The 25,944-nt window shown below is 58.6% G+C and overlaps 5 protein-coding genes across 13 annotated transcripts; 1 reads left to right on the top strand and 4 right to left on the bottom strand.

The window, feature by feature from the left end:
• Window positions 1-61: 61 nt before the first annotated feature.
• On the bottom strand, window positions 62-3,862 carry ZP1 (zona pellucida glycoprotein 1). Of its 2 annotated transcripts, XM_009097228.4 has the most exons (11): window positions 3,703-3,862; window positions 3,388-3,509; window positions 2,311-3,316; window positions 2,069-2,212; window positions 1,796-1,980; window positions 1,509-1,606; window positions 1,216-1,343; window positions 957-1,146; window positions 732-882; window positions 403-487; window positions 62-322 (listed from the first exon to the last, which is right to left on the bottom strand). In XM_009097228.4, the coding sequence occupies exons 1-11, from the start codon at window positions 3,860-3,862 to the stop codon at window positions 204-206; spliced, it is 2,388 nt and encodes a 795-aa protein (XP_009095476.2). In that variant the 3' UTR covers window positions 62-203. The 2 variants fall into 2 exon arrangements, with proteins under 2 accessions (XP_009095476.2, XP_018777614.2); XM_018922069.3 differs by having other exon boundaries at window positions 957-1,343.
• Window positions 3,863-3,985: 123 nt separating this feature from the next.
• Window positions 3,986-7,710, bottom strand: LOC103822142 (acyl-coenzyme A amino acid N-acyltransferase 2). Of its 4 annotated transcripts, XM_030240033.2 has the most exons (6): window positions 7,429-7,671; window positions 6,622-7,091; window positions 5,950-6,152; window positions 5,345-5,635; window positions 4,180-4,276; window positions 3,986-4,083 (listed from the first exon to the last, which is right to left on the bottom strand). In XM_030240033.2, exons 1-5 carry the CDS (start codon window positions 7,473-7,475, stop codon window positions 4,202-4,204), a joined length of 1,086 nt encoding a protein of 361 aa, XP_030095893.1. In that variant the 5' UTR covers window positions 7,476-7,671; the 3' UTR covers window positions 3,986-4,083; window positions 4,180-4,201. The 4 variants fall into 4 exon arrangements, with proteins under 4 accessions (XP_030095893.1, XP_030095894.2, XP_030095891.2 ...); XM_030240034.2 differs by lacking the exons at window positions 3,986-4,083; window positions 4,180-4,276 and having other exon boundaries at window positions 4,968-5,635; window positions 7,578-7,710; XM_030240031.2 differs by lacking the exons at window positions 3,986-4,083; window positions 4,180-4,276 and having other exon boundaries at window positions 4,968-5,635.
• Window positions 7,711-10,695: 2,985 nt separating this feature from the next.
• On the bottom strand, window positions 10,696-14,071 carry LOC108963101 (membrane-spanning 4-domains subfamily A member 15). 3 transcript variants are annotated; one of them, XM_018922070.3, is made up of 6 exons: window positions 13,715-14,068; window positions 13,395-13,514; window positions 13,150-13,206; window positions 12,411-12,566; window positions 10,941-11,060; window positions 10,696-10,817 (listed from the first exon to the last, which is right to left on the bottom strand). In XM_018922070.3, exons 1-6 carry the CDS (start codon window positions 13,877-13,879, stop codon window positions 10,809-10,811), a joined length of 627 nt encoding a protein of 208 aa, XP_018777615.1. In that variant the 5' UTR covers window positions 13,880-14,068; the 3' UTR covers window positions 10,696-10,808. The 3 variants fall into 3 exon arrangements, with proteins under 3 accessions (XP_018777615.1, XP_050831355.1, XP_030095896.1); XM_050975398.1 differs by having other exon boundaries at window positions 10,696-11,060; window positions 13,724-14,071; XM_030240036.2 differs by having other exon boundaries at window positions 10,696-11,060; window positions 13,715-14,069.
• Window positions 14,072-18,549: 4,478 nt separating this feature from the next.
• Window positions 18,550-21,558, bottom strand: LOC103822140 (membrane-spanning 4-domains subfamily A member 12-like). Of its 3 annotated transcripts, none has more exons than XR_001991816.3 (7): window positions 20,807-20,975; window positions 20,491-20,610; window positions 20,111-20,167; window positions 19,868-19,999; window positions 19,407-19,513; window positions 19,240-19,323; window positions 18,550-18,984 (listed from the first exon to the last, which is right to left on the bottom strand). XR_001991816.3 is itself a non-coding variant. In XM_050975120.1 (7 exons), the coding sequence occupies exons 2-7, from the start codon at window positions 20,596-20,598 to the stop codon at window positions 18,964-18,966; spliced, it is 516 nt and encodes a 171-aa protein (XP_050831077.1). In that variant the 5' UTR covers window positions 20,599-20,610; window positions 21,461-21,558; the 3' UTR covers window positions 18,550-18,963. The 3 variants fall into 3 exon arrangements, 2 of the variants coding, with proteins under 2 accessions (XP_050831077.1, XP_009095349.1); XM_050975120.1 differs by lacking the exon at window positions 20,807-20,975 and adding an exon at window positions 21,461-21,558 and having other exon boundaries at window positions 19,407-19,520; XM_009097101.4 differs by having other exon boundaries at window positions 19,407-19,520; window positions 20,807-20,970.
• Window positions 21,559-24,632: 3,074 nt separating this feature from the next.
• On the top strand, window positions 24,633-25,943 carry MRPL16 (mitochondrial ribosomal protein L16). Its single transcript, XM_018922067.2, has 4 exons — window positions 24,633-24,749; window positions 25,008-25,073; window positions 25,170-25,318; window positions 25,411-25,943. Exons 1-4 carry the CDS (start codon window positions 24,668-24,670, stop codon window positions 25,894-25,896), a joined length of 783 nt encoding a protein of 260 aa, XP_018777612.2. The 5' UTR covers window positions 24,633-24,667; the 3' UTR covers window positions 25,897-25,943.
• The last annotated feature ends 1 nt before the right edge of the window (window position 25,944 follows it).

The following is a 25,944-nucleotide window of genomic DNA, read 5'->3' as shown; positions in this document are numbered from 1 at the left end:
TTGGGAATGGGTATGAAGGACCCTCTTTCCTCCCCTCCAAAGGACAAACCACCCTTAGAGCCATGCTTTGCACTAGTTTTATTTTTCCAGCTTTCCCAGAGACATCCAACAGCATCCAGGTAGAGGCTGGAGCTGGGAGGAGGAAGAGGGGGAGGAGATAATTTAGAGGGAGGGGTTTTTAGGGAGCAGAAGGCACTCCTCCCTCAGCCTCTCTGCTGAGTTCCCCCTCTCTTGGGAGCCTCAGGAAAGACAAGGCATCCCTGGGATGTGACTGTCCCCATGCTGTCACCTGTCCTCCTGTCCCCCGGAGACCTCCGCACTCCTGTGGGGAACAGCAGGTTGGCTCGGGAAGAGGGGGACATGTAGAGGTCTTCCCAAGTCCCTGGAGGCTCCCAGACTCACGTGAGGGCACTCCCAGCTGGCAGGAGGGCCGGCAGGGCTCTGGCTGGCTCAGGTGGCACACGGAAGCACTGCAGGAGATGTACACCTGGGAGCCACAGGAATGCCAGTGTCACCTGGGGATCCCCAGAAAGGGTCCCCAAGCCTGAAGCGATGCCCAAAAAGCATTCCCAAGCCTTGAGGAACCTCCCAAAAGCAGCGTGAGCTTCCCAACAGTAAGACTGTGCAGCTGGAAGTGAGCTCAGTGCTGGGGTGGGTTTGGGGGTGTTGGGATGAGAGATTCCCAACACCGAGGCATTCCCAATGTATGGATTCAGGGGGATCCCCCTCACCTCCCCCTCAAGCACAGCCATTCCGGGGGGCTCCACGAAGGCAAAAGTGGAGATGACAAAGCGCTGGTAGTGGCTTGGGAAGGGCAGCTCCGGAGAGGCCGGACCCATTGGAATCAGCCGTGTCCTGTAGTTGTCCCCTTGGTAGGGACACCTGGGCAGGAAACAAGGACGCTGTGTCAGCACAGTGACCCCTTCACTTCCATCTTCCCATCCTTTTCCACTCACCCCTCCACCAGGATGGGCCACTGGGGCTGGGATGTGGCGTGGGAGCCAGGGGAGGCCCAGCAGTGGTGCAGCACCAGCACCAAATTGGGATCTGTCTTCTGCAGCAGCCGGACTTCCACGTAAATGGGGTCCCGGAGCACCCTCACCAGGGGGAAGTCACCCGCAGCGTGGTAGGAGCTGTAGGATTCATCTGTGGGAATGTTGTGAGGGGTTGAGTGGGATGGGGAGCAGGAGAGGGAGCGGGATAGGGGGCACTCACCGGTGGCAATCCGCAGCTGGAGCCCCAGCGGGCCCAGCATGGCCAGGGGGGCGGCTGTGGGGGGCACGGCCACCTCCACTCCCAAGGGAAGGAGGTCGCTGGCATTGTAGATGCACCGAGCTCGGAGACTGGGGAAAATAGGGAGAGAAAGGAGGGAGACTCCCAAATCCTCCATCAGTCCCCTCAGCCCAAGCTGCTGGGACACCACCAGGGACGTGGCAGGAATGAGGGATGGTTTGATCCAAGGGGGAATCCAGACTCTCTGCCTCAATTTTTCCACCCTCTTCCCTTACATGTAGACACTGTCCCTAGTGACGGATCCACGGGGGGATCCCTGGACATCGATGGTGGAGATCAGCTGGTTCTCATAGATGAGCATGTCCTCGATCGCCTGCAGGGAACACCGGAATGGGAAACATCCTGGGGGATGCACGGATCAGGATTTGAGGCAGGAGGCAGCACGAGGATGACTCCTTTATCCTGAAGTTTCGGAGGGACTGGGAGCATCCTGGGGGCACTTCTATCCTGGAGTGCCCCCACTGTGCCAACCTGGAGGTTCTCCGGGGTTTTCCAGCCCTACCTGGACGGTGGTGCCGCAGTGGGTGACCGGGAAGCGGAACATGACGAAGGCCTCGGACACGTGGCGGGGCTCGCATCCTGCCTGGCTGCTGGCCAGCCGCACGCTGTCCAGGTTGTACGGCAGGGCCACCATTCCCCGTGGGACCACCAGGACAAAGTGTCCCTCCAGCAGGCACTGCACGGTGGCTGCGACACCACAGAGAGGCTCCATCACTCTGAACACCCTCTCCTGGCACTGGGGAGGGATTTTGGGACGTGCCTCCAGGTGTCCTACCGATATTCCCGTAGTAGCAGGGTGTGGTACGGTCCATGTCATCGTAGCAGCATCCCGCCTGCAGGCATGCATCCCGTCCCTGTGGAGCCACGCAAGGCATCCGGCCCACTGGCACCTGGCACTGCTCCCGTGTCAGCTGCATTCCTGGCAAGGAGCAGAGAGGGGACACAGCAGGAATGTGGGTTGAAAAAGCACCTTGAGGCTATTTCCCTTTGTCCTAGCATCCCATCTTCCTGCCTTACCTGCCCCTGGTGAGGGGTAGAAGAGCGCTGTGGGCTGCAGCAGGCTGGGCTGGGTGTGAATCCCAGGATGCAGCAATCCAGGCTGGGCCTGCAGCCCAGGGCGTCCCAGACCTGGCTGGGGCTCAGCCTGGAGTCCAGGGCTGATGAAACCTGGCCAGGATGAGAGTCCTGGGTGCACCAAAGCTGGGCTGGGATGGAGCAGCCCAGTGTGGCCTGGGAGCCTGGTTGGGGAGTTGGAGTGATGACTGGGACGAGATATTCCTGGCTGGTTTAGGGGCTGAGCTCCCGGCTGCAGGAATCCTGCTGGAGTCTGGGCACCAGTGGAGGTCAAGCCAGGCTGGTTGTGGGATACAAACCCTGGGCGAATCCCAGGTTGGTTTTGACCCCCGGGATGCATCATCCCAGGCTGATTATGGGATACAGACCCTGGGCGATTCCCAGGTTGGTTTTGACCCCCGAGATGCATCATCCCAGGCTGATTATGGGATACAGACCCTGGACGCAGGTGCCCCGGCTGGGACTGACCCCCCTGATGCCCCAAACTGGGATGGTTTTGGGATACGAGCACTGGGCGAAGGATCCCTGGCTGGCTCTGGCCCCCAGACTGGGGGGGTTGCACTGCTGGTTGGAAGAAGCTTCCCTGGATTTGGTTGACAGGATGAACCCCACCAGGCTGGGACAGAAGCCCCGAGTGGGCTGGACTGGAATGGTGCTGGATCCCGGGAAGCACTGAGCTGGGCTGGTACTGTCCCACGGTATGAACCTGCTCTACGTGGTCTTGGGATGTGAAGTGGGATCCCGTGAGGGTGAGGGAGGACTCCGAGACCTGGTGCAGGCCAGTGTGGGAGAACAGCACTCCGCTGTCCCGGGTCTTCTCCCAGGTTCCATCTGGGAGCATCTCAGAGCCACCCGGCTTGGGGCAGGTCATGTTGACCTCGTAGGAGGTGATGGGGATCCCGCTGGACAGCAGCTCCTCCAGCTGCACCCGCAGGACGTAGTGGTTCTCCTGCGGGGGGACACGAGGGACAGTCACCCCGATCCTGCTAGAGGGGGCCATGGAGGGGACAGGAGTGTCACCTTGAACAGGACATGGCAGCCCTTGTAGCCAGAGGAGAAGATGACAGAGCCGTCCTCCCTGGAATTCAGCCAGTGGAGGCAGATGGAGCAGTTGGCCACGTCAAAGCGGGAGCCAAACTCATCTGGGGGCACACCATGGACACGGGGATGTGACACATCCATGTGCATGGAAACCCCCTGGGCAGCAGCAACAGCTCATCCAAGCCATTGGGCTCATCCCATTGGGATACCATCACCACAGAACACGCCAGGACTGAGGGGAATCCCAGAGAAATCCAGCACCCCAAGGGGATCCAGGGAGTCCCCTCCACTCACCCAGAACCTTGAAGCGGACGGTGTGGCCATGGGGCGGGAAGACCAGGAGCTGCATTCCCAACTTTCCGCAGTCATGGCGGTACTGCAGGAGTGCCACAGTGGCTCTGGGCCCCGGGTTCAGGAGGAAGAGGAGCAGGAGGAAGGAGCAGCTCCGTCCCATGACGGTGACCACAGACGGAGCACAGGGCTCCGTGGTGTGGATTTATATCCAGATGGCTGGGTTGGGGGGGGATCAGGATCAGCTGATCCCGTGGGATGAGCTCTGCCCAGGGCTTCGCGCTCCCGTGCTGCTGGTGACCTCAGTGCCCCAGCCCTGTGGTCACCTCCTCTGGCTGTGTCACGGTGACCGGAGACAAACCGAGCTTATCCCACACTTGGAGGCTGTCCCAGAGAACAGGGAATGGAACTGGTGCCAGGTGGGATGCACAGCTGGATCAAGTTATCCAGGGGGAAAGGAGAAGGCTGGTGTGTGCCCACCTATCCAGAGCTAGTGGGGACATCAGTGACATCTGGACACGCCACTCCTGCAATAGCCACGGGACGAGAGGACACAGTGGCACGACCCCAGTGATGCCTGAGGGACAGGAATCAGAAAGTTACCCCAAATCCCTGCTGCACCCTGGCTGTGCCCTGCTGGCAGTGCCACAGGGAATCCAAAATCCTCCATGAGCATTCCATGTGCCTACCTTTCCCCAAGTTTCCCCTCTGGGATTTATCTTTACTGCGGATGAAAGTGCATCACCCCTTCCCACCCTCCCCGGAATGATGGCCACAGCCACTCCCTGTCCCATGCCCTGGCTGTGGGAATGGGGTCACACCAGCTCCCAGGAGCACCAGGATGCCAGCCAGAGGGCGTGAGGAGCCAGGGGCTGGATGTGATTCCCTCAATCCTCCTCTGGAAGTGAGGGCAGCTGCAGAGAAAGCAGTGTGGGCCCAGAGCCACTGCTGGGCTGATATACGGCCAATATATGTTCTATATGTGCCCCATATATGTTCTATATATATATAGATATATATGTCTAATTTATGTTTTATATATGTGCTATATATGTCAAATATGCCTGAACTGTCTTCTGTATCCTATATATGTTCCATATGTATCCAATATATCTCCTATATATATATATGTCCAATATATAGCTGATATATATCCAGTATAACTATCCCATTTGTATCCAATACATATCTGATGTAGCTCCCAAATATCTCCAACAAATCTCCTAAATCTGTGTCCAACCTTTGTCCTACACACCATCCCCCAGGAGCACAGGCAGGAGCCACCAGTGGTGACACTTTATTCCCTGCGGTGACAATCCCAGTGACTACCACCCCTTTTCCCCACCCCTCACAGCTTCATGGCAGCAAACGACCCCAGATGGAGCTCCAAGAACTGCAGGATCTCCTGCCAGGAATGTTCCTGGGCCCGGGCGTGGGGCTGGGGCTCTCCCCCCCATGCCACCGGCTTGGGAGTGCCCCGGATGGCGGAGTTGCTGCACAGGGGGGATCCGGGGGGCTCGATCAGGTGCCCGGCGCCGGGGTAGGACAGGATCTGGCCGCTCTCCGGCGGCATCCGCGCCAGGGCCAGCTCGGCGAAGAGCTTGCTGTTGAAGCTGCGGTCGGCCTCTCCCACCACAAACAGTACCTTTCCCCGGATCCTCTCCACTGGGATGGCCGAGGCATGGCAGGCCGGATCCCGGGGGTCGGCGAAGATGGCGGAGTTGTCGATGGCTCCCACCTCGGTGAACAGGATGCGCTCGGTGTAGTAGGGAATGGCAGGGATGCGCAGCTCCTTGTAGACCAGCGGGTTTCCATAGAGAAAGCTCGTTCCGTTGATCCACACTGTGGCCACCACCTGTGGCAGGAAGGTGGCCATGGCCAAGGCCGCCTCCGCTCCTTTGGAGACGCCCACCACGCCCAGGCCGGGGCCTCGGACCTGAAATGGAGGAAATGGAGCCAGCTGGGATAATACACAGGGATAATACATTTACTGGGACATCCCTGGGTGCCAGGACAAGGACGTCCTCATGGGATATCCCCAGTCCCTGGGACATTCCTGGCGCTCAGGACAACCCTGGGACACTAGCTCTGGCTACCTGCACATCCTGCTCACCAGGATGAGGATGTCCCCAGGACATTCCTGGTCCCCAGGACAATCCTTGGTCACCTGAATGTCCAGCTCACCAGGCTGCCCCCAATCCCAAGCACATCCTGGCTGACAGGTGCCTTTCTCCACACTCCATGACTCACCTTGGGATGCCGGAGGAGCAGCTGTGCTGCTTCCTCAAAATATTCCAGGTCCAGCTGGGCCAGGACTCGGGGCAGGTCGTCGTAGGCAAAGAAGGCGAGGGCCAGCACGGCAAAGCCCCGGCTGGCCAAGAGCCCTGCCCGGAACTCAATCAGCCCCCCCGCACCCCCAAACAGGTCAATGACTCCGGGGAAGGGGCCCGGACCTGTGGGAAGACAGGGAGAACATCAGAGATGGGGAGCCACCCCTGCTGTCTTGCATCCCGGAGGTTCCATGGCTGGGCATCCCAGGGGACACAAGGTCCAGTATCCTGGGGGTCCTGAGGCTGGGCATCCCAAATTCCTAAGGTTTGATATCTCAAGGATCCCAAGGCTGGACAACCAAGGCATCCCAACTTTGGGCATGCAGGGGTCCCAAGGTTTGCTAACCCAGGAATCTTATGGTTTAGCATCCCAGGAGTCCCAGTGCTGTTTCCCACGGATCCCAATGTTTGGAATCGCCAGCATCCCAAGGTTCAGTATCAGTATCTAGGGCTCCCGAGGTTCAGTATCCCAAGGGAATACTGGCTGGGTATCCCAGGGGTCCCAAGGCTGGGCACCAAAGTGTTCCCAAGACCATGCACCCTGCCAGTCCCCAGGTTTAATATCCTGGAATTCCCGCTCCCCAGTGCTCACCAGGAGGCAGGAACAGTGCGCCACGGACCCTTCCCTCACGGACGGGCACCCGCTGCACTCCGGGGCCCACGTACCAGCGCTCAGCCTCGCAGGATGCCAGCGGCTGCTCCCGGGGATCCGTGCCCAGGCTGAGCCCATCCAACACTTCCAGCCGGACGCGGAAGGGGCTGCCGGCCACATCCCGCTTCACCAGCCGGCGGAACAGCGTGTCAGGCTGCAGGAACCAGAAGAGCCCCATGGGCCAGACCCCAGAGTAGCTGCCCCCCAGGGCGGCATGGAGCCCGGGATCCACCTCTCCCGCTCCGTCAGCGCGGAAAAAGGCGCGGGATTGGAAGCACTCGCCCTGCTCGTCCTTCAGCCACGCCCGGAGGGTGACAAGCTGGGATGGGGACAGTCCCCGCACACGGATCTGCACGGGCCGGTCAGCCAGCGAGGACTGCGGTGTCACTGTCACCTCCACCATGGTGCACCTGGGAATGGGAATCACCCTGAGTGTCCCACAGGGACTGGCAGGCCCAGGAGGGGGATGATGGCAGGGATCTGTCCCCAAGGATCCTCACAGGAGACCCCCAGGATGGGGTTTGTGGTCCAGATAGTTCTGCTGGCATCCCTCCTTCCCATGTCCCTATCCCTCTTTTCCATGTCCCCCATTCCCCCGTGGTCCCTATCCCTTCTTTCCTGGTCCTTGTCCCCTCCCTACCTGGTCCTCACCTTCCATGATCCCCGTCTTCTGCTTCCCTGTCCCCATCCCCGCCCTTTCCCACCACCTCCCACCCTCTGACCCCAAACCCCTGCTCCACAACTCACCCGGCAGCCGGGACACCCCTTTTCCATGTGTGTCCTAGCCCCGCCATTCCCAGCACCCACCGTCCCCCCTCCTTATCCTGCTCCCCCAGCCCGGAAGCCGGAGCAGGGTGGGGATCCAGGAGCTCCGAGCCCCCCAGTCCTGTGCGCACCCCGCTCCCCCTCCGCGCAGCACGGCAGGCTGGGAACAGGGATGTTGGCCCCAGTCCAGCCCTGGGAGGAGACTCGCGGTTCTCCCGCAGCGTCCCAGCAGGAAATCGGCCCCCAAGGGCCCGAGCTTCCCCTTCTTACCCCGCCGGGCAAAGCCTGGGCCGTGGGCTCTGCAGAGGGAGAGGCTCGAGGATTCCTCGGAAATCATTAACCCGGGAATGGCGAGGGCAGAGCCCTCCGGCCCCATGACCCCGTGCCTGCCTGGCACTGGCCACACCCCAAAATTCCTGTCAGTCCCCACTTTCCCTGTGGCACCACCCCCACCCCGTCCACGACAGGGACGGGACACATCCCATTCCAATTCAGGGCCCTCCCCAAAATTGTCACCCCAGGATGAAGCTCCAGGGCCCCATATTCCCATCTCAGGGCTTCACACTGATTCCTGCAGTCCCATTTTCCACCCAGTGCACCCTTTTGTCCCCCCATCCCCTCCATCCCACTCACAGCCACATCCCTCCCCAGGAATGCAGAAAGAGGCGCCCATGGAACAGGAAAAAACAGGAATGTTAAGAAATCCACATGGATTTCCAACTTCCAGCACCTGCCAAATTCCCAGCGTTACCCCCACAGGAGGGTGTGTGACACCATGCCCCCTTCCTTGCTGACAGGTTCCAGGGCTCATTCCCAATGGGAATTCCCTTTTTGGAGAAAGGGGAGCTGCAAGGAATGAGGGGCTATGGCACACTCCAATACTAGGAATGCCTTAGGGAAGGCCCCAGCTGGAGCCCTCAGTCCCCAGAGCCACTGGAGGCGAATCTGTCTCAGTTCCTATTCATTTTTATAAGACAAAGGCAAATTTGGGAAAGCAAAGTTCTGTTCCAGCCTCTGGCACCAGTCACATCCTGATTCCACAGGGGCTGGGGGATTCCACAGCCTGTGGAATGCACCCCCCTCAGCTCTGTCCTGTTGTTTGTCCAACACTGAGGGTCCTGGCAGCGATTCCTGCCTGGCAAGCTGAAGAAAAGCCCCTGGGAAGGAGCAGAATCCTCGTGGCAGGATCCCAAATCCTGCCTCATTCCGCGGCCGTGCTGCGCCTCGCGGGCGTCTTCTGGAGCAGGGCCAGCGTGTCCCGCTTCTCCACCCGCCTCAGCTGCTTCTTCTTGGCCCTCTTCAGCTTCAGGGGGTTCCGGATCTGGGAAAGGGGAAAGGAGAGGAGATTCCATGGAATCACAGGATGCTGGAATGCTTTGGGTTGGAAGGGACCTTAGGGATGATCCAGTTCCCCGCCTGGCCACGGGCAGGGATACCTTCCACTGGTGCAGGTTGCTCCAAGCCCTGTCCTGAAACACTTCCAGGAATGGAGCAGAGTGTGGGAATGAGGCAGGACGGGCATGGATGGCCTCCAGCCTCCCACCACCTTCAGGATCTAGGAAGGGATTTATCCCAAAACTAATCCCATCCTCATCCACAGGTGAGGTCTTCACCACACCCCAAGCTTCCAGGTCTCTTCCCGATGGAAAAGCAACGATTTTCCCACATGGATCCCCACCAGTGCTGCATTTTCCTCACTCCACCATCCCACTATCCCTGAGTTCTGGTCTTCTCCAGCTTGGGAAAACACCAGGGACATCTTCCCAGCTTTGCTGGGAATCTCCCAGTCCTCCCAGGATCCTCCAAAGACGGAGGCAGGGAGAGGAACTGGAGCAAACTGGAGGCTGATCCACAGGGGGCTGGAGGTTGTGGGGTGCTGCCAGGGCTGTTCCCAGCTGGCACAGGGAACTCACCACTTGGACAATCTCGGCTTTCCGCTCGTTTTCCAGGCGCCGCTTCAGGTTCTCCTCCCGCCGCCGTTTCTTTTCCTGTGGGAGCAGCACCACAACATTCCCTGAGGATCCCTTCCCCTGGGATTAAACCCAAAGCCCAGCCAAGTGTGAAATCTGTCATTCCAGCAGCTTTTCCACCCTGGGTGAGGCTGGAATTGACCCAGGGAGTCATTCCGAGTCAGTGACTTGGAGCATGTGACCGTCAGTGACTGGATTTGGCACCAGGACAGGGAATTCTCCATCCCAGCTGCCTTTTTCCAGGGCTCTGCCACAACTCTGAGGCCCGGGAAGAGACAGACGATTGTGCTTGGGAAAGACGAGAATTCTCCAGCTCCCGAGCTCCGTTACCTCTTTCTCCCTCTGCTTGGCTTCCTCCAGCTGCCGTGCCAGATCCCGGACCAGCTTCCTCTCCTGCCTCTCCTTCATTTTCCGTGCCCAGGAGCTGCGGAGCGCCTTGTCCTGGATCATGTGGGAGAACCTGCGCGGGCACACGGGAGCTGTTGGATCCCCAAACACCCTGGGATGCAGCCGGGGCCGCTCCAGCTTCTCTCCAGAGTTCCACCAAACTCCGCCAACCGCGGAGCATCCCACGGCATCCTCAGCATCCCCTCCAAGATATCCCTGCCGCCTCCGGATCCTTCCTAAAGCCCGTGGATACCTCCGGAACTCCCTCACAAGCCCCCGAGAGCCCCCCAAACAATCCTGTTCCCATCCAAATTCCCCCAGACCTCATGACCCCCCCCAAGGAGCCCGTCTGGAGCCCAGAGCCCCTCAAGAACTGCCCCCCCCCCCCAATTCCCCCCTTCCCTTCCCACCTCTTCTTCCCGGGATCCTTCCACACGCGTCCCGACTTGGGCTTGCCCCGCGGGATGGCCACCACCGCCTCCTGCCGCTTCTTGCCGCCTTTCCGCCGCCGCCGAGCCGCGGCCGGAGCCGAAGCGGCCCCGCTGGGCTCCCCGGGGGTCGCTCCCGTTCCCGACCCCGGGGTCCCCCCGTTCTCCCCCTCCATGATCCACGCGGCCCCGCGGCGTCGCGGAGAGATGACGTCAGAGCCTCGATCCCCGAGGAAGCACGAAGCCAGAGCGCCTCCCCGGCCGCCATCTTTGTACCGGGCAACGCCCTCCTCCCAGGGCGGCGGCCGCCATCTTTGTACCGGGTACGTCCGCCATCTTTGTGCCGGGCAGCACCGCCCACCACCGTGGCCGCCGGTACCGGGACCCCCCAAACTCCCCCAAACACACCCGGGGCGATCCCCCCCGCACCCCGAGTAACCCCCGGAGACACGGGCGGGCTGGACTGGGCTGGGGGAGAGGCCTTTATTGGGGGCCGAACACGCTGAGGGCTTCCCAGGGGGCGCCGGTAGCGGGGACCCCCCCGGGATGCGGCACCACATGCGGGGCTGGGCCGTGGCTACAGCGCCTGGGAAAGCAAAAACAGGGAAATCCAGGGAAATCTCCGGGAGGGACACTGGGGCGGCCCTTCGGAGGGAGAAAGGGGTGGATCAGCATTCCCGGGATGTCCAGGAATTCCCGCCTCCCTCACCAGCTGGGTGTATGTGTGCTGCCCGACCACGTCGTATCCAAACGCCAGAACCGCCACGGCCACGCAGAATTCCAGGAGGCCGAGCAGCACCAAGACGGAATCCAGGCCGTTGCTCAGCATCTGCCAGGAGGAGGAGAACGGGAGTGGAAAAAAAATGTGTATTTTATTATTGGCTTTTCGCAAATATTAAAATTAATATTATATGTGTTATGTTACGTTGTATTAATCTTCTTAAGCAGTGTGTTAAATATATGTGAAAAACCCCAATCGCTTGTTTTTAAAATTTTAAAGGTTTAGTAGTAAAAAAATGGTTATTAAAATAGTGATACAATTAGAGTAATAATCATTTGTACAATACGAGACAATAGAAACAAAGAGTTACGGACAGTCCGGGTACCTTTTTCTAGGCAGCACAAGCCCGAAAAAAGACCCACATTAACAGAGGATTAACCCTTAAAAATAATAGCCTGTTGCATATTCATACACCTCATACATGATGTGTAAATTCCATTCAAACACAGGAGTCTGTCTGGTCAGTGTCAGCTTCTTCCTCTGAATTCTGACAGCGTCATCCCGCCCTAGCAAGGCAGGAAGAAGTTCGTTTCTCCTGATAATGGAGCAATAAATCCTCTTTCTCTGAAAGATTTAGGTGTCCTGTGACTGCTATCTCATTGCAAGCCCTTTCTTAAGAAAAAAATGTATCCTACATAGCATAGTTTCTATTTTAACATTTTGTTATAACCTAAACCTATATTTACCACACTACTTAAGAAAATTAACACAGCATAACTTTCTAACATAACACATATAATATTGTTTTAATATTTGTGAAAAGCCAATCATAAAATATGCATTTTTCACATATAGTTTTAGGTTGTAACATAATGTTAAAATAGAAACTATGCTATGTAAGATACTTTTTTTTAAAAGAGAGGAACGAGGTACTTGCACTGAGATTGCAGCCACAGGACACCTAAGTCTTTCAGAGAAAAAGAATTTATTGCTCCCTTATCAGAAGAAACAAACTTCTCCTGCCTCGCTCAGTCATGAAGATGCTGTCAGAATTAAAAGGAAGAAGTTGACACTGACCAGACAATCCTGTGTTTGAATGGAATTTGTGTATCATGTATGAGATGTATGAATATGCAACAGGCCATTGCTTTTAAGGGTTAAACCTCTGTTAACAGGTGTCCTTTTTCGGGCTTATTTTGCCCACAAAGAGGTACCTGGACCATCCATAACTCTTTGTTCTTATTGTCTCGTATTGTCCTAACCCTAATTGTCCAAATTATTATTACTCTAATTTTATTACTATTTTTATAACCATTTTATTACTATTAAACTTTTAAAATTTTAAAAACAAGTGATTGGCGTTTTTCACGGGAATATCCTGGGATGCACCACCCGGACCTGGATCCTTGAGCACCCCACCCAGACTGGGATTCCCCCAGCATTCCCGGCTGTCTGTACCTTGCTCTCCATGTGGAAGCACCATTCCGGGCGGGTCTGGAAGGGCTCGGGCTTCCCGCAGCCGGGCACGATCCGGGTGATGGCCGTGCCGTGGATCCCGGTGGCCACCAGCGTGCCCAGGACAACGCCCACACTGACCACACAGCAGGCCTTGACCTGCGGGAAGCGCCCAGGGACAAGGACCATGGGAAGGGCTTCTTCCCCCAGGGATCATCCAACCGTGATCAGAGATCTCCTGGAGAAGCCACCCAGTTTTGTCCCCCTCATCCCACAGTGATTCCAAAGCCATGAGGGTCTCCCAGACCTTTCATCCCACAGTGATTCCAAAGCCATGAGGGTCTCCCAGACCTTTCATCCCCGGAATCCAGTGATGCCAAAGCCATGAGGGTCTCCTGGACCTTTCATCCCTGGAATCCAAGGTGATTCCAAAGCCATGAGGGTCTCCCAGACCTTTCATCCCACAATGATTCCAAAGCCATGAGGGTCACCTGGACCTTTCATCCATGAAGTCCAAGGTGATTCCAAAGCCATGAGGGTCTCCTGGATCTTTCATCCCCCTCATCCCACAGTGACCCTGACCCCCATCCTCTCTCTCTGTGGGAGAGCTGGGCACTTCCCCAGGGGGAGACTGGCCTGTGGATCCTGTGGGATGAATCCAGGCTGTGGAAGGGTCCTGGCAGCTGTTGGAAGGGACATAAGGAATGGGGAGACACCTTGTCCCTCCCAGCCTGGATCTTACCAGCATGGGGCTGTCTCTCCTTTCACTTTCCACCAGCAACAAGCCCGAGACCAGGAGCTACTTGGAAAACAGCGGGAATTGGTGTCAGCAGCAAGGCACCCTTCCCTGGCGGGAACTGGGGTTCAGGGATGCACAAACACCCCAGAATGTGGGGGGAAATGGTCAGTGGAGACCTGGTGACCCCGGGATATTGTCCCCAGTCCATCAGGATTCCCTGAGATTCCCATGTCCTTGTCCCAACTTACCAGGATCCCCAGCCAGAAGAGGATCCCGCTGGCCACAGGGAGGGAAGGGTTCCCGTGCTCCGACAGCGTCAGGATGATCCCGAAGCAGATGTGGACAATTCCAGTGAAGATGTGGATGGTCTGGGGAAGAATGAGGGAGAGGGATCCTGATCCCGTTACTGTGAGACACATCCCAGCCCAATCCCACCTCACAGTGCCAGGAAGAGACTGGGAGAGGCACCTGTCCCAACATCACCTCCACCCAGCCAGGGAGAGTGTCCAGCAGGACGATCCCTGCGGATCCCCAATCCCTGCTGGGCCCCTGGAAGGCCGTGTCTCACCCCCAACACCTTGGGATGAGCCCTCTGGAAGCCTTGTGTTTGGAATGAGGTCCTGGCAGGTGCTTGGGAGCCTGAGGCCAGCTGGGCTGCCCGGGGATCCGTGGCCGGGATCACCTCCGTGATGATCCTCACGCTGCCGACGTCGGTCACCGTGGTGGCCGCCATGGCCCGGGAACAAGCCCAGGAAGCTGAAGGAATTCCCAGGCACCTTCCTCCTCCTCTTCGTCCTCGCTGTGGTCCCTTTGCTGCCCAAAATCCCCAGGAGGTGCCAGCCAGGCAGGGACACACTCCCTCTGCCCTTTGCTCCCTGCGGGAATTCACTCATGGAATTCTCGTCAGGGCCCTCTTGCTCAATGAGGCAGCTTTGCCAACGGAGGCTCCCAAAATCCTGCGCGGGAAGAGGGAGGGAGGGACAGGGAACCCCTCCCCACGCTCTACAGCCTTGGGAAGGGTTGGATGCTTTTCTCTCAGGATACTCCAAGATTCGTTTTCCATCCCAAATTGTGGATGCTTTGCTTGGGAATCACTCCTGCAATTAGCTTGGTCCCTAATGAATGTTAATAACCTAACCCTGCCCACTTCCCAGGAAAACTTGCATTGAGACAGGGAACTTTTATATAAACCCCGTTATAAAGGAAGCTCCTTTATTGCCATTTTTGGGAATTCTCCCTCTTCCATCCCTGTGTGTTCGTCCCCAGTGAGGACACGGAGGAGGGATTCAGGGATCTCTGGCCATCTCCATTGGGAGTCAGAGGGAAGGGAGATGCTGTTATTTGTGATGGGAAATGGGAGTTCAGGCTGGGAATGGAGCCACCACACATGGCAAGGGGATCCCGAGAGATTCAGAGCCCCCCTCCTGCCTCCATCCCTCCCTCCTCCCAGACAACAGCCATGTCCTTTTCTCCAGGAGCGTTGGGATACCCCATGCCGACCTGGAGGACCCTCCAGGTTTCCTGGATGTCTGATGTGTGCAGGGTAGGGATTTCTTGGTGGTACGGGAATTTTTAGGTCCGGGATTCTGGCATCACCCCAACACCTCTCCCTCTGCCTGGGAAAGGACAGGACCGTCCAGCTGACGATTTCAGGAGCAGGTGGAGCAACCTCTGGAAGTTTTTTCCTTCTCTCTGGCTCTAGAGGGAGCTGAGAGGCCGCGTTTGGAAGCACCGCGCTTCCAGAGTTCAGGAGCGGCTTCCAGCCCTGGGGCCGGCTTGGAACAACCTGGGCTAGTGGGAGGTGTCCCTGCCCATGGCAGGGGGGTGGAACTGGATGATCCTTAAGGTTCCTTCCATCCCAAACCATTCCAGGATTCTGCGCCCTCCCCATGTTCCCACACACCAGGGAATGGGACACCCCCTCCAAAACAGCCCAAATCACATCCCAAAAAAGAGCTGGAAGAACAGACCTGAAGAGCAAAGAGCAGCAACTCACGTCTCCATCCCACCCATGGCCTTCCTCCATCCTGCATCCCTGATGGAAGCATGCACTTGGCCTTGTAAAGGGCTGCATCTGGCGGCACGGCTTTCCAGGAAAAACATGGACATGGATGAGATTCAGCCTCTTCATCACATTCCTGATACCTCAGAGCCTTTAATTCCTGCTGGTGCCTCATCCCTCTCAACAGTCCAATCCTAACAATCCCAGGGATCTCGTTCCAGCCCCAGGAAAGAACACTTGAGCCCCCGTGGAAATTCTGGGATCCCCTCTTTAGCCTTTAGGCAGCCAGGGGTATCCTCCACCATTATCCACGGCTCACATTCCCAGCCAAAACCACCCTACACGGTGGATTTCCTCCCAAATCTGCCTTTCCAGATTCCTACAGCATTCCTCAAGTTCCAGCCTTGCAGCCAGAACAGCCGTGACTGCCCTCAGCCCCCCAAACCCCACTTTCCGAGCAGGTGATCCATGGAAAAAGCACTTTCCCCCTTCCTAAATAAACCCAGGGCCAGCTGGGGATGGCAGGAGCCCAAAGTAGGATGTCAGGACTTGTTTTGGAAACAGATTCCGGAGGAGGTGAAGCTTTGAAGCAGATGCAGGGAAGCAGCAGAGCCGGGCGATGGAGCTTTCCAACCTTTTCTTTGCAGGAATTTTTGGCTTTGTAGATATATACAACACATTCCTTGGATTTTAATGCTCATTTTCCTATTTTCTAGGACAAATTTTGGATGGAGGAAGCCTGACTGGATGCTCAGGGGGGAATCAGCAAGACCCTCCCACATTCCCTCCCACCAGCATAGGGCAAAATTTATGAGCCTGGTGGAACCAAAATTCTTTTTCCAACCTCAAAATCCGTGAGTTTTTTTCCAAAGAAAATAGATTACGATGAAGAAAAGCTCTCCAAAGAAACTTGCTGCTTCCTGGGACTAACTTTATATCCCCATAAAAATACCAAAAGTCAACATTTTGCTTTGCTTCCAGGTGTTTCTGCTTCCCACAGGGCTCTTTCCATACTGATTCCAGAAGGAAAGTCATGTTTTCTGGGAAAGGTTTCAGGTTTTTTGGCTTTAAACATCCTAGTCTCCATCCTGGATTAGGGAATCTGGAACAGGGAGCAGGCAGGAGGTTGGGGGGGCATCACTGCCTGCTGGGGTGATCCATACCTGGCATTTGGGACACAGTGCCATTGCTCCCAAGCACTGTCCCAGATGTGTCCATCAACCCCTGCACATTCCAGTCTTTGATCTGCTCATTCCCAGGAAAACTCCTGAGGCTGCAGAAAAGTTCCAGCAAACTTCTCCAAGGCTTCACCAGCATCAACTTCCACTGGCAGTCCTGGAATGGGACCTTAAACACTTCCAGAGGTGGGGCAGTCACAGCTTCCCTGGGAAATACACTCCACCACCCTCACAGGGAAGAATTTCTTCCCAGTATCCCATCTAAACCCACCCCCTGGCAGTGGGAAGCCATTCCCCCTTGTCCTGGAACTCCAGGCTCTTCTAAAGTCCCTCTCCAGCTCTCTTGGGGCACCTTCTGGTGCTGGAAAAGTTGCCAAGGTCTCCCTGGATCTTTCTCATCCCAAGGGGAAGAGCCATTAGGACACTTCAGTCCATCTCACAGTTCCCCCCTTTCCAGCTCCTCCAAGGGTTTTAGTTTTCCTTAGGGATCACCACCAGCAGAGACAAAAAACTCCGTGGTCCCTGTCACTTGCTATTCCCAGCTCCTGGAAGTCTTCACTCCCCCTAGATCTGCAAATTCCCACCTACAAATAAAAATATATTTAAAACCCCCACATTCCCATGGAGCCTTAAACACTTACTCCAGCATTTTCAGGGAAAGCCATGTCTAGGCACTGGGATACTCCAGGAAAACAGACCCTGATGCCGGTGGAAGAGGAGGAAGCCTCCTTCCCAGGAAACCACTACACTGGGAAAACACAGAGCTTGGGTGGAAGTTGGGATGGCTTCATGCTGGTCCCCGTGGAGCCGGGAGAGGTCGGGATGCTCCGGAGCTGCAGGTGAGGAGCCAGGGCAGTAATGGGCTGTGGCCACGGGCTGAGCAGAGGCAGCCTGTTCATCCTGCTCCTCAAATCCCTGGGGCTTTTCCTACTGATCAGACTCATTATTTTTTCAGAACCAGGAACAGAAATAACTGACAGGGAGTGAATAATCCATGAGGCTTTGGCTGAGCAGCCAGAGCATTGTCAGGGAGTATGGAAAGGAGAAGGAAAACACTGAAGTCGCCCCAAAACCTAAGGGAATGTTCAAGGAGGAGGTCACTGATCCCACTCTGGCACTGGAGGGGAAATTTGGGATGGCTCCTGTCCCCAGAAATTAAGAGGATCCTCCCACAGGGCACTGGGAATTCACCAGGTGCTCCCACCCCTCGGAAAAATTAGCACTGGGGCTCTTTCCTCACCTCCATCCCACCTTTCCATTTCCATGAACCCGGGATGCTCCTTAAATAACTCGATGCTGCTGGATGCTCATCACCACCTCGTTAAATCCACCAGCATTCCCACAGATGCAGGACAATTAAGGGTGGAGTTATAAATGAGCTTGTCAGGAGCTGACAAACCTGGTCCTGTTCAAAATGATCCCAGAGCCCTTTTCCTTCCCTGAAAATAGTTTTTTAGGAACCGGGGCATGGATAAGGTTTGGGAGCACCTCTCACCTCCATTCCCGGCACCCAGGATGGTGAGAACAGGGAGCACATGACACCGGTGTCCCCGTGTCACCTCCCAGCGCAGCTCCAGCAGCCCCGGGGCAGCTTCTCGAGTGGCGGCGGAGGAACCGGGATGTGCTGGCGTCACCGGCATCGCCGCCGGCTGGCCGGCTGCTCTGGCCGAACTAAATATAGCGGAACGGCGCTGGAATGGGATGGGGTGAGGGGGGTTTGGGGAGCAGAACTCCCTCGGGAGACCAGGCACCCTGGTTTAGAGGGGGGAATTCCAGTAGGAGAGGGGATTAGAGGGGCAGAATTCCCTCAGGTGAGAGGGGAACTGAGAGGTTTATGGGGACAGAATTCCCTCAGAATCAGGTACTGGCGTTTAGGAGGATGGGATTCTCTCGGGACAGGGACTTTGAGGGGCAGAATTCCCTCGGGACAGGGGCTTTGAGGGGCAGAATTCCCTCGGGACAGGGGCTTTGAGGGGTAGAATTCACCCCAGGAGAGCAGGCACCAGGAGTTTAGAGGAGCAAAACTCCCTTGGGAGCAGGTGCCAGGGGTTTAGGGGAGCAGAATTCCCCTCAAGGAAAGCAAACAGGTACCAGGAGCTTGGGGGGGGCAGAATTCCCTCGGGACAGAGCAAGTATCCCTAGATCAGGCAGGATGAGCCTCTTTCCTGACGGGCAGCAGCTCTATGAGAGGGAAGTGTAGCTCCCACACTGAAAATTCCCAAATTCAGGAGACACAAGCCCAGAGAGAGCATTTATTCCCAAGAGAAAATGAAGCCAACAGGGGACGAGCCGAGGTAGATGCTCCAGTGACCCGCCTGGCTCCCGGCACACATCGGGGTCACTCCAAACCACCAGGAATTCCTGAACCCCAACACGAGCGAACCCCAGCATCCCACCAGGGATTTACAGGCAGGAATTGCCCAAGATTTCCCCCCTGGAGAAGCCCCTTCCCACAGCAGCCAGCAAGTGGAGCCCCTCAGACCAGGCCCAGGGGCAGAGGGGCAGGGAATTTGGGGGTGTCCCTGGCTTTTGGGGGGGGACCAGCACATCCCAGCCAGCAGCACAGTGGGAGGAGGATGCCGTAGCCCTGGGATTTAGGAGTAATGGAGGCAGGATCCCATTCCAACATCCTCTATGTCAGACTTCAGGAGCAGCCAGCTGCAAAGAGACCAGGAGGTGTTTTGGAAAGGGGGCAGGATTTGGAGGGGAGCCCCCCCCACCACCACCCATGGGGCTTTTGGATCTCCTCCCAGTTCCCAGAGCTGAGGGATGGATGCTCCAGGATGCTCCCTGGGGATTGGGGTGGGAAGTTTTCCCAGGGAGGGGACACTGATGGCAGCAGGATGGGGACTGTCATCCCAGGAGCCATCCCAATGCTGATTTTGCTCCTATCCAGGCTATTCCTTGGATCACCTCGCTGTAGCTGGGAGGCTGAGGCAGCTCCGCCGGTGGCACAGCCAGATCCACACGGGTGGCACTGGGGACAATCAGCATGGCCTGGGAAACACCAGGATTATGGGAGACACTGGGATCATGGGATGCAACTTTTGGGATCCATCCCTGACACCCCCTCATCTTACCTCGTTGGAGCTGAGGCGGGTGGCCCGGCACCAGAAGTTGGCGGTGGCCACGGCAATGCAGAATTCCAGGATGGTGAAGATGAGTAGCACGATGGAAATCCCATTCCCTGCGAGCTCCAGAATGGGGAAAACCCCATCAGTCCCCCCACCCCCACCCCCAGCAGCACCCAGGAGGATGAATCCCACACAGGGCAGCATTCTGTGGCTCCCCTTCCCCTCCCTCTGCATGCCCAGCTCCAATGTCTCGCTCCAAGCCCTCCACTCCGCCGTTTTTACGGCTCATGGATGCTTCCAGGGGGTGACTCATCTCCCGAGGTACCATCTGAAAATAGGTCGTGCTGGCAGAGGAGAAACCACCACCTCAACAGGGATTTGGGAAAGGACACACCACCCCTTGAGGGCTGGAGAAAAGGCCCCAGGGGAATTCCCAGGGGCAGGAATTCTGCCAAGTGGGATTTTACCAGGACGAGATAGCTGTAGTAGTTGAAGCTGGAGCGGTAGAGCCCGTTGAGGTTGAGGTCCACGATGAAGGCCACGATTCCCAGGAGAGCAAAGATAGCACTAATGACGTTCATGGTCTGGCTGCCCTTCACCTGTGGGCACCCAGGGGGTTTGGGGGGGGTGGCAGACTCCCCCCAAAACTCCAGAGGGACACCTCACCAACCCCATGGGATCACTCCCAGTGTGCTCCTGGGAAAACTCACCGCGCATTCCGTGGGGCTCTTCTCGGCGCCGATGGAGAGGCACCCAGAGATGATGAACTGCAGCAGGAGAGACGGGGCTCAGCTGGCACTGAGGGCACCCCAAGCACCCCAAACCTGCCCAGAGGTGGCACTAACAGGGCACAGGGGACACAGTGACCCCTCTGCCCTTGTTTTCCAGCTGCCGAGGCCTCGGGAGCTGCAGGTGCATCATTCCCGGCGGGCATCCCTTCCAATGGATGTCCCACCTGCGGGCATCCCCCCAGCAGGAATCCCTTCCTTGTGGGCATTGTTCCCTGGTGAGATTCTCTTCCTGGTGCGCATCCCACCCCCGCAGGCATTCTTTTCCCGCTGGGAATCCCTTCCCAGCCCCCGGCACACACCGACACACCGCCCAGGAAAGGGATCTCTCCGATGACGAAGACGGAGGTGTAGACATTGGTGAGCGTGGTCAAGACGATCCCGAAGCCAATGTGCAGGAATCCCGTCATAATCTGGATGGTCTGGAAGAGTGGGATGGGTGGGAATGGGGTCAACTCAAACCCCCCGCCCACAGAGCCACCCTGGGGATGGGGGATGCCTTCATCCCAGCGCCTCTCCAGACACACAGCACCCCCCGAGGGATCAGCAGGAATCCCCCGGGAAGGGGCTGAGGGGGGATTTTCCAAGCGTTTCTCCCCCCGACCCCCTCAAACTCACCCCCATGACGCGGTTCTTGCCCTTGGGCAGGGTCTCCGCCGTGTACATGACGGCGCGGCTGCCCAGACGAAGGCTCCCCATGCCCTGCATGAGGAGAGCGGGGGGCACCGGGACCCCCCGGAGCAGCCCCGGTCCCCACCGGGGCCGCCCCCGCCCCACCCCGCCAGAGCCCACGCCAATTGGCTGAGCATCGTGACGTCAGCGGCTGCGGCATCCCCCCCCGGGGCACCGCCCAGCCCACGGAGGGACACGGGGGGACACGGGGGATGGAGGGGACAGCCCCCCAAAACCCGGGGAGGGGCGGGAAGTAGGGCTGCGTGGGGCTGGGAAGATGCTCCGTGGGGTCCCCTGGCTCTGTGGGGCAATTCCCAGTGTTGCCCCCCCACCCCGGGCAGGGCTCCAGGACCCCCCGCTCCCCCGCTGGGAAGAGCTGCTCATCCCAAACCCACACGCAGGGGAGTTAAGGAAATTGGGGTTCCAGCCCTTCCCCGAAAGCCCCCCCCTCCCCAAGCTGCGTGTCCCCCCCTCATTCCCGCTCCTTCCAGCTCCACACCGTGTTTACAGGACCACAGAAATAGAAAGGAAAAAAAAAATAAAAAAGAGAGAAAGAAAGAAAAAAAAAAGAAAAGAAAAGAAAAGAAAAAAAAAACAAACCCAAACCACCCCGCAGCGAATTCCTGGAAGCAAAATCCATCAAGGGCCATTAGGCTCCTGCGGCTCCTCCCCGCAGAGGGGGGAACGGGCGGGGGCAGGGGCGGCACCCAGGACGGAGCTGGGCACTGCCCAGGCGCGATTTCCCCTGGATCTCCTTCCCCAGGAACGGCTGAGCCTGAATGTCCCGGACCCCTGTTGCAGGAAGGGAAGAATACAGGGGTTCCCCCACACTGATCCCATACACTTTTCCCCCAAACTGTCTTCATTCCCCATTTTTAGGGCGTACAGCTCCGAGGAGAAGGAGCCAAGAGCTCCAGGCAAAGGAATAAACTGAAAGCAGGGAATAATGAACACCCTGGGAATGAGAGGGACACACGATACCACCCTGCACCCCAAAATTCATGGAGGACACCCCTGTATCCCATCCTGATCCCGACAACACCACACCCCCCTGCTTGGAATCCCTCATGGAGAGATCCTACCACCGGGTTCGCAGGGAAGCTCAGAGCTGCGGATTCTGAGAGGAATCTGGGGCTCTGGGAGGGATCCCCATTTCCCTGGAGCAGGAACATTCCACAGGGAGGGAGAAGGGCCTGTTGCCACAGCCACGAGCCCTCTGGCCTAGTGCAGGGCATTCCCGTGCCAGATGCTGCAGGAAGAAGTGGAATTGGGGCTGGGGGTGTCACCCAGCTTGGAGCAGGTGACAGAAAACCCGCGGGGCTGACAGGGTCCCCTCACTGCCACCCTGCACCCATCAGGGACACACCGTGTCCCCATTCCTCACCTGCAGGGTGGTCCCCACCTCTGGGTGGTGCCATCATCCCTGTCCCATCCCTGCCAGCGTGGGTCAGCCCACAGCAGGACCCCAGGACAGTGGCCAGCACTGAGAGCCACATGTGGCCACTGGTGACAGAGACTGGCACGGCGAGCACACACAGGGCTGTGACAGGGATTTGGGGACCCCCATGGTCCTTCTCCCCAGGGAGGGCAGCCAGGTCCCCCAAACACCCCCTGACCCAGAGCACCCCGTGCTGGGCTGGGGCTGCAAGGAACAGCACAAAGCACATTCCCCTTCGAGCCTCCATGGGGATGGGGATGGAAAAACAGATGGGAACGCAGCCCCAGCAAAGGCTTTAACAGCTGGGAGGAGGGTGCTGGCCACGGGGGAAGCTGGGTGGGGCAGGCCTGCCCCTTGCACCCACCTGGGGCTTGTTTCCAGAGTCTTCTAGGGATTTCATCCTGGATGTTCATCCCACCTTTCCCAGCAGGAAACACGGAAAGTCCGTGAGGAGTGCAAGCCCTGCTCAGCAGCAGCCAAAGCACCCATGTGTGAGCCATGGGATTCCCATCCTGAATCCAAAGCCAGCCATTGGGAAGGAAGGAACCCTCTTGTCGCAGGCAGATGGCCACACAGAGTATCAGCACACAATTTCAGCAGGCTTCAACCCACACACAGCAACACCTCACCGCCTCATAAGCACCTGCCCCCCTGTTTGTTAGCCCAGCCTTTCATCCCCTCCTGTTGATGCACTGCCCCTGTGTGCCCTCTGCTCCCTTCGGTGGTCGGTCAGTGCCCCTGGGCACTCCATGGCTCGTTGCTGTCAGTGCTGCTCTCCTGCTGCTCACAGCTGTGCCCATCGGGGATGAGGCTGGGCCAGCCCCACTCCCAGGTACCACAAACTGTGTGCCTACACCCCATCCCAGCCCAAACTCAGTGCTTTGGGGAAATGCCGATTTATTTAAAACAGAGCATCCTCAGAAGCATCTCAGCTGCCAACAGGGGCCTCATCTTGCTTGGAGGAGCCCCCTGGAGATGGGGGAACTCCAGCTCCCGTTGCCTCTGGAGGATCTTCTCCGATTTGGAGCGTGGGGCATTCCCGTCCGGCCGCCCTGCAGCGCTGCGGGAGCTGCGGGTCGGGCTCCAGGACTCTTCCTGCTGTGCCGCTCGCTGCTGGGAACTCCTCACGGGAGCAGGCCGGGCTCCCAGCTTGACTTCCAGGCTCTTCTTGGCCACATGCATCCTCAGGGCCGAGCGGGCCCCGCTGATATCCGGGGATCCGGCGGAGCTGGACCTGTCCGAGGCCTCCTCTGCGTCCGGGGTCTGGCAGCTCCCGCCGCGGCTCTCGGAGCCGGGGAGGCTCTCGGAGGAAGGGGCTGACGCCTCCCCCTGCCCCAGTCGATCCTGGGAACGCCGCACTGCCAGGGGCTGGGCTCTCAGCTTCACTTCCAGGCTCTTCCTGGCCACGTGCATCCTCAAGGACGAGCAGTTTCTCCTCACGCCCGCGGCTGTGAGGGAGCAGCGAGATCTGTCCACGGGGTCTTCTCCGGCCGGAGGCCTGCAGCTCTCGCTGGGGCTCCGGGAAGGATGGAGGCTCCCGGAGGAGCTGGAGGAGGCGCAGCAGGACAGGTGGCCTTGCTCCAGCAGCTGCTCCAGATCCTCCCACGACAGCTGCCACATCTCCGAGTCCTGTGGGAAGGACGCCTCGGGCCACAGCGGCGTCACCAGGTCCTGCAGCTCCCGGGCCGCTGTCACACAGGGGGTGCAGCAGGGGCCGCAGCCGCAGGGGATGTACAGGGGGCTCTCCGGGGCAGCCGGGCCGTGGGGAGGGGTCTTCTCATCCCGGGGGGAACCGGGAGCCCCCGGGGCTGCTCGGCAGCACCGCGACGCCCTGGCCCGTCTCCCGAGGCGCTTCCGCGCCTTCCAAATGCGGGTGGCCAGCAGGACGGCCGTACTGGCCACCAGCAGGACAAGCGAGGGGAGCAGGAAACTCATGGCTTCATCCGTGTCCCATCGTGGCCGCACTGGGAGCCAGGGGGTGGTGGCACGTGTCCTGTAGAGACACGCGCTGATGTCACAGTGCAGCGGGGGGGACACCTGTGTGACATCACAGCCCTGCTTCACCCCAGCGTTCACCCCTTTTGTGACGTCACGGCCGCAGATCGCCCATCCCGAATCCAAACCCAGCGCTGTGCCAGTCGCTGGGAAGAATATGAAACCTATCCGCATAAACCCCGCACGCCAGCCCAGCACAAAGGCTGGGAGCACATCTAGGCCACTTCCAGCACGACCCTCGGGGGTGTCCTCCGCCGGCGACCCCCGCCGGGAACGAGGCTGGGAATGGGATGCACCGCGTTTCCATCCGGAATTAATATTCCCAACGCGTTTTCCGGCCGGACCTCCAGCGGGCCGTGTTTGAGGACGGACCAATGGCGGCGCCCTTGCCGCACTTCCGGCGTGTCCCGGCGATGTGGCGATGGCGGCTCCCGGGGCCGCTCCGGGCCGGGGGAGGTCAGGGGGGCTTGGCCGCGCTTCGAGGGGCCGCCCGTGCCTTGTACGGGGTTCAGAAGGCCCAAGCGACCTTCACGGGCGCCTGAGGCTGGCGGGGAGGGCTCGGGCGGGCCGTGGAAGGGCTGACACCGGGGAGGTACTGAAGGTTTGGTGGCACTCCCGGCTGGGCTGTGGTGGCTTGAGAGCGGGGAGGGGAGACCCCGCGGGGTTCCCTCTGTCCTCCCGACCCTGCCCGAGACCCCCCGCTCTGTCTCGCAGGTCCCGGTGGCGTCGCGGTTCCCCGGGCGGGGCTGAAGAAGTGGACGCTGCCCCCGGATTACAGCGGTGAGGGGGATGGACGGCGGGAGATCCCCGCAAAGTGGGGGGCGGGGGCACTCCCAGGGTGTTCCCGGAGATCCTGATCCTGGTGTTCCCCGGCAGGGATCACCATCCCCGAGAAGCCGAAGCTGAAGTTCATGGACAAGGTGCCGGCGGTGCCCAAGGTCCGGCGGGAGCCCCGGCGGCTCCGTGACATCCGCGGCCCGTCCCAGGTGGACACCGACTTCACGCAGGGGCAGTACGGGATCCTGGTGAGCGGGAGCAGGCACGGAACGGAGCGGGGCGAGTATTCCAGAGGCCGGGATTGCGTGTCCCTGAGCTGTCCCATCGTGTCCCCCCACAGGCTTTGGGCGGGGGGTACCTGCACTGGGGCCACTTCGAGATGATCCGCCTGACCATCGGGCGCAGCATCGATCCCAAATCCATGTTCGCCGTGTGGCGCGTGCCCGCCCCCTACAAGTCGGTGACGAGGAAAAGCCTTGGACACCGGATGGGCGGAGGGAAGGGCCCCATCGACCGCTATGTGACGGCGGTGAAGAGCGGCAGGCTCGTGGTGGAGGTGGGCGGGCGCTGCGAGTTCGGAGAGGTGCGGCCCTTCCTCGAGCGCGTGGCTCAGAAATTGCCCTTCCCGGCCGTCGCTGTCAGCCGGGAGAGCCTCCAGGAGATGCGGCGGGAGGAGGAGCAGAGGAGGCTGGACAACCAAAACCCCTGGACTTTCGAGCGTGTGGTGACCTCCAATATGTTGGGGATGAGGAAGTACCTGAGCCCCTACGACCTGCAGCTCAAGGGACGCTACTGGGGCAAGTTTTTCCTGAAGCACAGGGTATGAGGAGCAGGTGGATGGGATTCCTTTTGGGATTAAACTTTTCCACACGAG

Source organism: Serinus canaria, chromosome 5, assembly GCF_022539315.1.
Source record: "Serinus canaria isolate serCan28SL12 chromosome 5, serCan2020, whole genome shotgun sequence".
Classification (NCBI taxonomy): domain Eukaryota; kingdom Metazoa; phylum Chordata; class Aves; order Passeriformes; family Fringillidae; genus Serinus; species Serinus canaria.
The sequence above is the reverse complement of the archived record's forward strand: the minus strand, read 5'-3'. Positions and strand labels throughout refer to the sequence as shown.